Source organism: Triplophysa rosa, linkage group LG17 (assembly GCF_024868665.1).
Source record: "Triplophysa rosa linkage group LG17, Trosa_1v2, whole genome shotgun sequence".
NCBI classification, from domain to species: domain Eukaryota; kingdom Metazoa; phylum Chordata; class Actinopteri; order Cypriniformes; family Nemacheilidae; genus Triplophysa; species Triplophysa rosa.
The window spans coordinates 17,368,915-17,381,627 of record NC_079906.1 but is presented as its reverse complement, the minus strand read 5'-3'; the positions used below and the strand labels follow the sequence as shown (position 1 = coordinate 17,381,627).

The 12,713-nt window shown below is 37.6% G+C and overlaps 1 protein-coding gene across 3 annotated transcripts in view; it reads left to right on the top strand.

Moving 5' to 3' along the window:
- The window catches only part of bcar3 (BCAR3 adaptor protein, NSP family member), a 56,976-nt gene that overhangs the window by 14,295 nt on the left and 29,968 nt on the right, over positions 1 to 12,713 (top strand). For 2 of the 3 annotated variants that reach the window (XM_057356810.1, XM_057356811.1), the window contains exon 4: positions 10,878 to 11,220. In XM_057356810.1, coding sequence (XP_057212793.1) covers positions 10,878 to 11,220 — 343 coding nt within the window. Of the gene's footprint in view, positions 1 to 4,307; positions 4,441 to 10,877; positions 11,221 to 12,713 lie in introns of those variants that run through there. The other variant, XM_057356812.1, reaches the window with a different exon arrangement.

The window sequence follows — 12,713 nt, the reverse complement described above, 5'->3', positions numbered from 1 at the left end:
TAATTAGTTCATGTATTTTTGTATTTGGTGTATAGTCGAAATGTGTGTGTGTGGGTTGGCCCATATGCTCAGTATGCAAACATACTTTAGCCAGCACATTGTAGTGATGTTCAAAGATGACAGGCTGCTCTTGTGTGGAGGGGATATTAAATGAAGCATGCTATTAAATGGGTGTTTGGCTCACTGCCTTCCCTGCAGATTGCAGATTTGTTCAAAGGGATGACACCATTTATAAAATTCCCTAAATAAGCAGTTTTGACACCAATGCACTCCAAGGTCAGAACATTCTTAGATGCATTTTACTTGTAAAACTGTAGTGCATTGGACAATGCATTGGGAGGAAAGGTTTAAGCATTTTCTGCAGGCTTTTTTGTAACAATGCTACATTGTGTTTTTTAATTCATTTTAATCCTTGCATAAACTCTGAGAAGGGCCGAGCCTCAAAATGGTTTAATTGCACGGAGGATAAAATTAAAATGAAATCCGAATGTTGCAATTCTTTCATTTGGCTTGCTTTGTAAAGGCTAATCCTGCGTAAGCATTTGAAATGCAAGGACTGCGCCTGTGAGAAAACCCAGGGCGTCTCTTGGATATATTCTGGGTGTTTCTTGGGCGTTTTGTGGGAACACTCTTCCCTGTCATTGCGCTTACACCCAGAGCTGGTATCAGTAACCCCTCAGTAACATCCTCCTCACCATCAGGACTTTAGAAATGTAAACACATTTCCCAGCCAGAATGAACAGCTGGGCCTCTTCTTTAAAAGACTCTGTTTTGAAATGTAATACGCGTCCAAAATATCTCCATACCAGTAGCCGTTGCTTAAATAAAGTTTATTGAGATTGCTTATCTTCAAGGCGAATGTCACCTGTAAAGGCACTATACTGGAGATATGACGGATGTCACTTAATCTGACACTAACATAAATGAGGAAGGGCAAAAGATTTCAATTTTAAAAAAGATTAAAATAATGTTCCTTGAATTTTTGGATTATTATGGATTATTTCAAATAAACTCAGTCTCTAACATGACTTTCTTTTTTACTCATATCACTATATAGATAAAACAGATTTTTTTCATGGATAAATGTAAGAGCCACCATATTTTCCTTATTGAATATCTTGTTTCATTCAAAAATGTCACATTATGGAAAGAAAATGAGTTGGGGCCATTCTGTGTTTACTATAATATGTTAAACTGTCAATCAGCAAAACACTGAAAAAAAACAATAATATCAGAAAACATCAAGCATGACCATACACCATAGCAATACAAAACATGACATTTTCCATCTACTCTAAAAGGGATAGTTCACCCAAAAATGAAAATGCAGTCAATCATTTTTTCTACTATGGTAGTGAAAGATGTCCCAGAAGTGAAAATTGCTAACATACTTCCAAATATATTCCTTTGTGTTCAACAGAACAAAGAAATTTATACAGGTTTGGAACAACTTGAGGGTAATCATTTTTGGGTGAACTATCCTTTTAAAAATCTATATGACAAACAATAAACAATGATCATTTTACCATACTCAGAAACACTAGCCGTTTATCTGGTGTCCTGGAATAGAGTATTCCATCAAGGCTGAAGTCAGCACTGTGTAATGACCAAAGTTTACATCAGCAGAGAGCCATCAACCAGTGACCACTTAGTCCATCATTAAATCGCACCGGTCCATGTATAAGTGCCAACCAGACAAACCTAAATGAAAGCAAGATTGTAAACCGAGAGGTGAGACGTAGTAATGTTCACTGGAAAATACCAAACGTGACAAACAGATTCCAAATCATGACTGTGGACATTTCTCACATTTTCCCATGCAGAGATATTGTCCAGTAACACTGTTTAATAAGATAGTTTAATTATTCCCACTGGGTACACAATGGAATTATGCATGCACAATTAGCCCCACTAAATGGATTTGTAAAGACCTAAAATCTTATTTTAGAAGGTAAAAGTCAGCGTGTAAATGGTGATTACCGCAGTAATTCCAGTCCACAGTTTTATGATTCAGAAAATATCTTAAAAAGGGAAATTAATACTTTCTTGTTGAAAACACTGCCCTGATAAAGTTGAGTTTGGAAAAGGGTGAGACATCTTACATACTTTTTTGATGAAGTGTTCTTTCCTTCAGCCTTGGGTGGAACACAAGATGGGAAGAGAGGCAATACATTTGCCTTCACATAAAAAAAGGTAGAGAAGATGCACGGTGTAAAACTAAACAGACAAGAGAAGTGCAGTCATGTTGTTAATGAATATTTTCTTTATAAAGGAATATAAAAGCTAAAAAAAAACATGTCAGGGAATTAATCAATTAGAACACATGTAGGGTATATTTTATCCATCAAGAAACTACGAAAATGATTTTCAATGTGCACTGATGAATATTTCAAATTAAGACCAGGAACATGTATTAAGAAAGTCAATATTTCTCTCTAAATAAGTTTCTGAATGATGCAGGTATTGTAATCAGCAAGGTCAGATTATATCAAACGCATTGCTTACAATCAAACATCTGTTATCTGTACGAGACGTTCTTGTCCTGAACTGTAACCTGTTGTAACTATTTTGAATTACGATCCACTGGCCGAATCACGGCTGCTGAATATCTCCATGCTGGGGGGCTTTAGGTGGTCTGGTCAGGCGTGCTGACTCCACACTAAGGTGCCTAAAGAGATGAGATCCTCAGATTAAATGAGAGAATGTCTGGTCTCACTCACTGGCATCAATGACACATCGTCTCAAATCTCTAGCTAGTTTCAGTTTTATAGTATTTGAACTTTACCAATTTTCTCTAAAAGTCTGCCATCTTTGAGGACAGCAGGGCTAGCCAATCACATTTCTGTTCGAGTGATCTATTGCCCGTGTCCGGCAATAAGCGTTCAGTTTCAAAAGGGTGTGGGTTTAACTGTGCTGAGGCAAAGATTGATAACAGAATTTTGTGTGGTGTCTGTGACACGCATTTGTCTCCATTTCATGAAAATGTCTGGTTTTGACACTGATAAATGGGATTCCCAGCAGGTGTGCTGTAACTTAAGGAGACTTATTTCAATCCAAAAAGATGCTTTCTGTAGGCATACACCTGCTTGAGTCCACTGTGTTTTGGCTTGGGCTGTCAAAGTTAACATTAAAACATGCAATGAAATGGTTAATGCTCTTGATTTTCTTTAATTATTTTACTTAAAGGGATAGTTCAGTTCACCCCAAAATTGTCATCATTTACTTGTCATTTCAAACCTGTATGACTTTCTTTGTTTCCGCAGAACACAAAAGAAGATATTTTGAAATAAGTTGGTAATCGAACAGCACCGTCACCCATGGGTGGCAGTTCTTCAAAATATCTTCATAACTTGTCTGAGAGAAAAACTGACTGGAATATTATGAGCCGAGTCTGATTTCAGTATAGGCTTACTGAATTTTTTTAATTTGAGATGTTTTGTGTTAAGTTTATGGAGAATAGCAGTGACAAAACAGACTTTAAATCACCTGTATGATTCAGATCTCTTCAGCTTTTAGCCGCACCGCACCCATCTTAGCCTGAATCATTCGGGAAGGAACCCGGTCTCTTCTGTTTCTTATCATTCCTCTGACAATGACGAGCAGGTCGAGGTCAAAGAGACAGGAAATTCTGTTCCTTACACACTGAAAAAAGGGTTTCATTCAACCAATTAAAAAATTTTAGGGTAAGGATTCACATCTATATTTTATAACTTAAGCCGATGAAAAATAATAAACAAAAGGTATATATTTTTAATTGGCTCAAGTTATAAAATTTAGATGTGAATCCTTACCCTAAAATATTTTAATTGGTTGAAGGAAACCCTTTTTTCAGTGCAGACAGGAGAAGAAACATTCAGTGAAGGACGCAAGTCTTCTTTTACCCTTCTGGAAAAGTTTTATTGGCTATACAGTTAATTGTACAAGATATGTTTAAAAGACTTTTCTGAGTTTTAGATGCTCAGTAAACAGAGTGGACAGCTTTGTGTTTTCAGTAATCATTTTGACAACTGACAGAAACCGTGAAACTTTGTCCTGAAAGTCAACTTGAACAAAGAAGGGCCAGTAATGTGAAGAGTAATGACCAAAGAGCAGCTGGGGGCAGGGGGCGGGGCTAGCTGAGTGAGACGACTCCTTGAGTCCCGCCCATTGGAGAGGGTGTGTCTGGGAAATCCTAAATCACTTGCTTGGGGGCTGAACTAAGGAGAGAGAGAGAGAGCGAGAGACTTGGAATGGATTGTAAGAAACACCGGCACAGTTCATAGTGGGAGGTCACAGGCAGCATAACAGGATTTTCCTTCATGCTCGTCGTCTTGTTGTCTGTCATTGTGAATCTGCACTAGGCCGCTATGCTTACTGAGAAACTCTGAAACTCTTACAGACTGCAGAAGGAAAACATTTTGGGTTTTTGCATACTTGGAGAGACCACAACCCTTTAGCCAGGTAAGAATATCAATATAGAACATCTAGTCTAAACCTGAAAATCTGTAAAAAGTTTTTCTGATGATTTTATTCTGAGCACTGTTGTTTAAAGATGTTGAGATGTTTAAATGATGATCTCATACTTTTTCATTTGTTGTTATGTATAATTTGGTCTCTTTGACCAACATATATAGTACAGTAATGTTAAACTATTATTGTGAACTGTCTGTGTGTTTGAAGCAGTAGCTGTCAGTAGCTGTTGTGGGGAGGTGTGTGTTTGTGTTATAATGTTTCACAGCAGCAGCAGTGTCTATTGTCTCACGAGTGGCTCATTTGGAAAAAATTGGCAGCCTCTACTGAGGACTTTAATAATTTTGTGATTAATATGTCACAAATCTTTCTGAGTGACAGAAAGGCTGAAAAGAGCACCGCGGGTCGCACCACAGTCATCTCTTGACATCTCCACTGCCCCCTTCATTCTCAGCAAAGGGAAGGGTCCATTAAAAGTTGGCTAAAGACTGCTTAACTGTGTGTTTACTTAACTGTTCACAACAAGAATTTACAAACTATATATTAAAATTCAGCTCATTATTAAAACCAGGCTACAGAACTTGTTTATATGACATTATTTAGGAATTATGACATGAATTATAAAATGTATTCATCAAGTAACTTTGTGTTTTGATGTTGATTGCAAACAAATAAACAAATAATGCATAATGCATTTTTAGAAGTCAATAACTTCGAAAAAGCTAACTTTTTAAAACTAACTTTTGCCTCTCTATCGCCATCTCTGTTTGAAACATCAAATTGCAGGTTAATTTACCTCAAATTACATCAAACTGACATTTAATGCAAAATTATACATGACAGCATAAATTATAAATCATTTTTATAGACCATTGCGAATGGGGAAAGAAAGGAGAGTTTTCTGTAAATACTGATTTTTGTTTATTTTTAACTAATCACATCCAGAATAAAAGTTTGTGTTTACATAATATACGTATGTCTGGGTACTGTGCATGTTAATTTTGTATTTAGGAAAAGTTCTGATGTATTTATTTATATTTACCAATTGTTGAAATTATATATGAATGTTTATACATTTTTATATATTTTTTAAATATATGCATGTATGTTTATGCGTTTATAATTACAAAATTAATATGCACAGTACACAGACATATGTAAACACAAACTTTTATTCTGGATGCGGTTAATAGTTTGACAGCCTTATTTTAACAAAAAAGTTACAGTTAAAATATCTATAAGAGAGCCTAATTCTTGTCGTTGATGTGCTCAGCGTTTGTTTGTTTGTTTGTTGTGATGTTTTCCTCTCAACATACTCATTAGAGTAATTCGGGAGCAGTTGTGTAGCATGTGATTGGACTGGAAGATCTTTAAGGATCTACTTTTAGCACATGTGACCGCTGGCTCCACACCTCTAGCGAATGGGCGTGTGGAGTGTTCACAAGTCTGCGTGTATTTCCACACTTCCTTTACTGATAAGCTGTGGGCAATGAAGCACTCAGGACTGATTTGTGGCTGTTAACTACTGTTACAGAGTCAAAGCAGAAAGCAGAAAGTGTTGTGTCTGTCATGGGGGGCGGATGGGAGATGTTTCTCCCTCTGTGTGCAACAGAGTGGTCCTCATTGGGAGTACTGGGTTGTTTTGTCTCCGGTTGCTTTACTGCTTTTGTCAGAGACAATGGGACGCTCGATCAATGAGACAAACACTGTGATGTCAGAGGAAGTTAAAGGGGTCTGCACAATCTGGACTATTTTTTGTAAAGGAATGTTGGGGGTTTAATGAAAGTTACAATGCAAGCATATGTGCCATGTTGCTCATTGCTTGGTTTCTTAAACAAGACTGCACTATTCATTTATATGTTTAGATGTATTAGAATGTGTTCTTCACTCCTTCAGGCCGCTTTGGTTGATACATGGCTGTGTGGTAAGAGCTCTTTAAATCCTGCACTTGCTCTTCTCTCACTCTGGCTTTTGTGTGCTGTAAGCAGGTTTGAATTAATTAAAGGGGAACTGCATTATTCTCAAGATTCCCACCAACTCCTGTGGGGGATGGCTTGACGGGATGAGAATAGTCGACTTGTTGTTTTGAAATGCGCAGGGAATTCTCCTCATGTGTTTAACCTTTCGCTGTAAGAGTCAGTGCTCTTGGAAAACTGTTTGTATTACATGTGTATTTGATGTATCGTGAAAAGAACAAAGTGTGACCTTGTCTTTAATTGGTATTGTCCTCATTATAACTCGTACATCTGCCCCTTTAATACTGTTGCACAATTGCGTCTAACTAATCCTTTTATAGCAACATGAAATGGGCACGATATACTGTAGCTCATTAACAAAACCCATGAGAAAATGCTATTGCTGTGAGGTTGCTTTATCACAGCTCAGGTTCTTTGTTATATATTTTTCCAAAGTTTGTTATATGTCTCTCCTAAAGCAGATGATATATAGAAAACTGATGATATATAGAAAACTGCATTTACTTCATTATTTGGTCAAATTTATTCATATTAAAAACATTTTTAACCCTTCTGTTGAGGGGGTCAGCATTGACACTGAACATAGCAAAAGTACAAATATAATATATATAAATTTAAATAAATAATAATAAATATTTAAAATATTTGGTAGGCAAAGTGTGAGTAATAAAGGAATTAATATGTTGGCACATTTTTTGCCTTCAAAAACAATTATTCTTAAATAAGTATATTCTTAAATAAACAATTTTTTCTTTTAGGAATATACCATCAGATCAAAAGTGCTTTTTCATGATCATGTAAAAAAATTGAAATGACTAAAAACCTGACAATTAGGATACTCAAGTAAAAGTGTCCATGTCATCTTGTTGCAGTCTAGAAGATATTGTGAAAGGCTCCAATAAGTCCTTAATCTAAAAGCATAGCGTTGCATAACATAACATAATAGTTTTCCTGGAGAACAAAAGCTTTTTACCTTTCCCTAAAATGACAATGCATCGGCTCGAGACTATAACTGTGTGTGAGATGCAGACAATGATGTCAGAGAAATAAAAAGAGAGAGAGAGAGAGAGAGAGAGAGAGAGAGAGCGAGGCCCTATGATTGACATTTTGGAGTGAGGACATATGAAGGCATGTCAGTGCAGAATAGAATGAATACTTGAGAGAGCAGTGGATAATAAAAAAAAAACTGAAAGAGCGAAGCATCAATTAAGATCCGTATAATAAGCGTTTCACATATTCATGACCTCTGAGGAGAAAGAGAAAGTTTAGCAGTGGGATTGTTTAGCATATGTAATCCAGGGCCGCAGGGGAGCTGTTTTAGTTTCTGCAGTTCTGCAGTGCTGACAGCTGCCTCTCTACATCACCGGGTGCTGAAATGTTGAAAACTACACCCTGCAGGGCCCTTATGCAGCATGTTAGTCTACAGTGATGGTTTGATGTGGGCTGATAGTTGGAGCGGGAACTCATACTGTATTTTCTGAAATCTCCAGATTTTTATTTTCTGCCATGAATCATTATTATTAGTCACCCATTATGTTTATCACTGGGTTTTGCAAATATCTAACCATTGAAAAGTATTAAAAAGTGCTTGTCAACTTTGACAATACAGTATTTAATCATTTAAAAAGTACAGTATTTTTCCCTTTCGTGAAAGACAGCGAATCTGGACATCCGAGGTTTCGGAAGGACAGCGACGATATAACATTGACTTGCTTACTTATGTAAGAATTACAGTTTATTTTGGACCGTTTAGTGTCATGTCAGTTTAGATACTATTATAAACTTTTACAAAGCTTTCTTTTACTTTTTAACAGATCCACAACAGACATGTTTAAAAGTATGCCACTCAAAATGGCCTCCTTTAGGGGTTCTAGAAGGTCTCGAAAAAATGTAATGACCATCCTAACTTTATGTCCACTTTATGTTCCTGTTTTTATTTTTGGAAAGATCACAGTTATCTTCCTAAAGTCAATGATGTGCATGAGTATTATGACTCATACCCCTCACTTCTCTTGACACAGGAAGTCCACATCTGCCTACTCAGAAACGCATGATTACCTCTTACCCTCTGAGACATATGAGACAAATAAATCTCAGACCAGAAGGGGATTCCTGACTTACCATGATGATCATTTAGTAACACTGATCTGTGGACTTAATGTCTTCTAGTCGACTCGCACCACATAAAACAGCAAAAGTGAATGGAGTCTCACGTTTCAGGGCTCCGGGACATCGAGCAGGTGCTCCAGGTGCAAAAATATACAGATGCAGCATTCACAGCGTGCTTTCATAACACTGCAAAGTACCCTGATCAAACCATTAAAATCCTGCCGTGTGGATCTAGTCATTATACGGCAGAACACCCAGAGCGTGTAAAGAGTTACAGACACACGAACAAAGAAGCTTCGGAAGAAATATTCACAGGTGTGTGAGTCCCGGATTTGCTTGTTTGTGTTGTCGCAGTCTGACGGGTGTATCTTTTTATTTTTCTCATTCTATAACCTCTGTCTTAAAGCATTAAAATAGCACAGCCACATGATTCAGACTGTTGAGAAACTGGTTGTCATTGGGGTGGTTGGTTTGCAGGTTCAAACACCACACAGGGGGTTTCCATCTTATTCCAGACTGCACAGACGCTTGTGCGAGCGATACAGTCAAGGGCCAAAATTAACTTTTGCCAGAACTTCCATTGGTGGGTTCCAATTGAGAGATTGTACCATAAACGCTTTTTACTGGCCTTAAATTTAGCATGTTTTTCATTATGTTGCTGAAAATGTTTCTCTAATGCTAAAATATAACAACAATTTCGCTGTATTTAAAAATTTGCTGCTTTATTGGTGGCCAACCGTGCAGGTCACTGACAGCATCATATACTTTAAAGGTTAAATTTACAAATTAAAGTCTGTATGTAATAAATGTTATAGATTAATATTTTTTTACAATAACCTGTATGGAATGTTTTTTTACAGTTTTAGTCTGTGTGCATGACACCCGTCCCGCGAAGGGAATGAGATCATGGTTTAATGCCAGACCTTAAACAGAGATGCTGTCAGGGTCCAAGATTGAGTTTCACTCATCACAAAAGGAACAAAAGCTGGTGACGGCAACAGCAGCTCTGCTGTGAGTGTGTGTGTTCCTAACAGCGCTCTTTAATAGGGTCAACGCATACACATTATCATCCAGCGTCTGGGTCAGTGAACTCACACGCATGCTGTTTTCACCTGACGTCCAAAAGCAGTCCCTCAGTAAACAAACAGGGTTTCATGTGGACAGCTGTCTTCGTTTCAGTTAAAACTTGTTTTTTATATGGTTCTGAAAAAATAAGAAAAATTAAAGATGAGAGAAAATAAGTACTGAAGTGAAAATTCACACAAAAATATAAATCCTTACATTTACTCACCCTCTGGTCATTTCCAAACCAGTTTGACTTTTCTGCAGAACATAAAAAAATATTATGAAGAACGTTGGTAACCAAACAACACTGGCCCTCGTTGACTTATGAGAAAATATTTTCATTTGTGTTCCACAGTATAGAGTCACATACAGGTCTTGAATATCATGGGAGTGACTAAATCATGACAATTATTATTATCCCTTTAAACACTTTTACATGGGCAGACATTATTTTTTCTCTGGCTCATGCATGGCTAGATTAGATTTTGATGTTCATTTTGGAGAGAAACAGGCCATTGTTATTGGTCTCAAATGAAACAAACTATGTGCGTTTTAAATATTTATATGTCTTTAAAAGACCTAAAAATAATTAAAAAAAACTTCAAAGCCAGTGGTCACCATCTACATTCATTTTATGAAAATATTAGCCTGGACGCTAAATAGCTAAATTTGGTTTCATAAAAAAAAACGTAGAAAAGGTACATTTAGAGAACAGAATTGAGATTTTTTGTGAACTATCTCTCACACAACAGAGTGATGTCTTCAAAGCAATGTGGCTCCATCCATAATTCCATAAAACCTGTCTCTACTTTCACTCCCCAATTAGTGGTCTCCGTGCGGCTGTGGAATGCTGAAGTAAACATGCTTTTGGAAACAACAAGGAAAGATCTTTATCTGCACCTTATTCTCTCTCTTTGATAGAGATGTCTGTTTTTTGTTGTTCTCTGTTGCTAGTTGCAGGTGACACGTTCTGTCAAACTCTGATGTGTTGTGCCACAGGGCACAAACTCTACCTGTTGATGCACCCCAAACCCCCACACCCACAAAAGAGTGTCGCCTAGTTAAAACAACGTGTTGTCGATAAATAGATTTAAGCACTGACACAAAAAAGTGATAGTCCATGAATACCTTTCTTCCACATATCAAATGTAAATGCAAAAGAATAAAACCGCATCATGATAGACTATCTACATCACATAAAGTTGACTTTTGTCCATAAATTACATTAATTATATATGTAAATCAGTTGTTTAACAGTCGTCTCTTATTATATTTCAGAGCTGAGGATGATGGCAGAAGGGAGGTTTTCCAGTCTGCCCAGGAACATGCACGTTGGGCGACAGTGCACTCTGGCCTCTTCTATGGATCTGCTGAGTTCACGCCCTGCGGTGCCCCAGATGCTGCCCGCCGGCTACCAGGATGTCTCCATCCATGGCACTCTGCCTCGCAAGAAGAAAACCGGCACGACTGCCTCCGTGAGGCAGTGGGAGATGAATGGAAATGTGGGAACAGCAGCAGGGTACCCAGGACGGTATCATCTGCCGCCGTCACCGCTAATACACAACATCATTGAAGAACATCACAATTTCCACTTTGACAGGGATGGCAACGGGGCATCCAGGTAAACAGCACATCTACATGACTGTCTTACTCAGTTGCAATTGAATCAAATAAAACGCAACACTACAGTGTCCTTAGAAGTGTCATACAGTGACAACCAGAGGAAGAGAGTATAAGAAGTGATGTCATGACAACTGTGATTGGCTAAAACCTCCCAAACCTTTCACTAAGAACTATCCCGAGCTGTGATGTGAAAGGCAGCAAACCGGGGAGTTTTCACATTTTAAAAAGTCATTTTATTTACTTTTACCTTATTTTTTATGTGTTTGATTTTTTTATGTTAATAATGGTGTAGTTCCATCACCCACCAGCAGGGTGGCTGCACCATCCAAAGCCTGACCCTGAAACCACTCGTTCCATACCAAAGGTTTACGTTTGTTTGGCTTAAAATGGTGTGCTTCATTGTGCCAAGACTGTCAACTCTCTTACTGCATATTCCAACTCACAGTTGAGGAAAAGCATTCAAGCTATTGTTTCAAAGTGCTCAAAGTTACCCAACTCTTGAGTTGATGCTATTTTAAAACCTCACTTGCATCCCCAGTCACATATTAGAAAGGAATATTTACATTTAGCTTCTATGTTATCTAACTTGGCAAAGAATCTCAAAAGACACAAGCAAACTGACGGTCACCTCATAGACGCTGCCTTCAGATAAACGTCCAGTCATAACAGAAACATTTTGGTACAGATGAAAACACTCTCCCACTTCATAAAAACATATACGGCTCTTTAAGCAACTTCTGCTAAGAGTGAAATTTCTCAAATAAGCTAAAGGCAGAGGTAAAACAGGCCAAATAAGGTCATGGCCAAGGTCAGGATTAAGGCCAAGTTAAGAAACCTGACATGCATATTTTTGTCTCACTGCAATATTAAAACAAAACAAAAAAATTACAAAAGTCAAAATGAGAGTAAACAAGCCATTATATGAAGCATGTTCAATGCAGTTTAGTGTGTACTGTATGTGACTTATTTAGCAAAGTCTCTTAATAGAGAAATAATTGTTTATTTAAAGTCTTATCTATTGGCAAATGTAAAGCTGACACCAGATCTCTGTTCTTGCTCTGCCCTTCTGTCCTGTTAACTTCACCGTCTGACTTTAGAAAAGATAATAATCACAAAATACAAGCTGCTGCTGGCTCATGCCCATGTCTCCGTCTCTTTCTCTCGTGTCTCTCGTGAGTCTTGTGTCTCTGTCTACCTGCGTCTCTTTGTCGTAGCTGAAGGCCTGTTGAACTGTGTCAGCCTTACTTGCTATCTGATCTTATCCCAGTCAACAACAAAGAATGTTGTGTTTGTCTCTGTCTTATCAGGTACAATATCTCACCCTCAATAAAAGTCCAGGTAGATACAGTAGTAATATGCAATGAAGACAACATTGTTACAGATTACAGATACAGTGTAAGAGAATCTGTACAGATGCTTCGAAGTAGACTACGGGCACTTTTAACCCTGTGGACTTTTAGAAAACAAGCTTATTTACCATACACTACACTC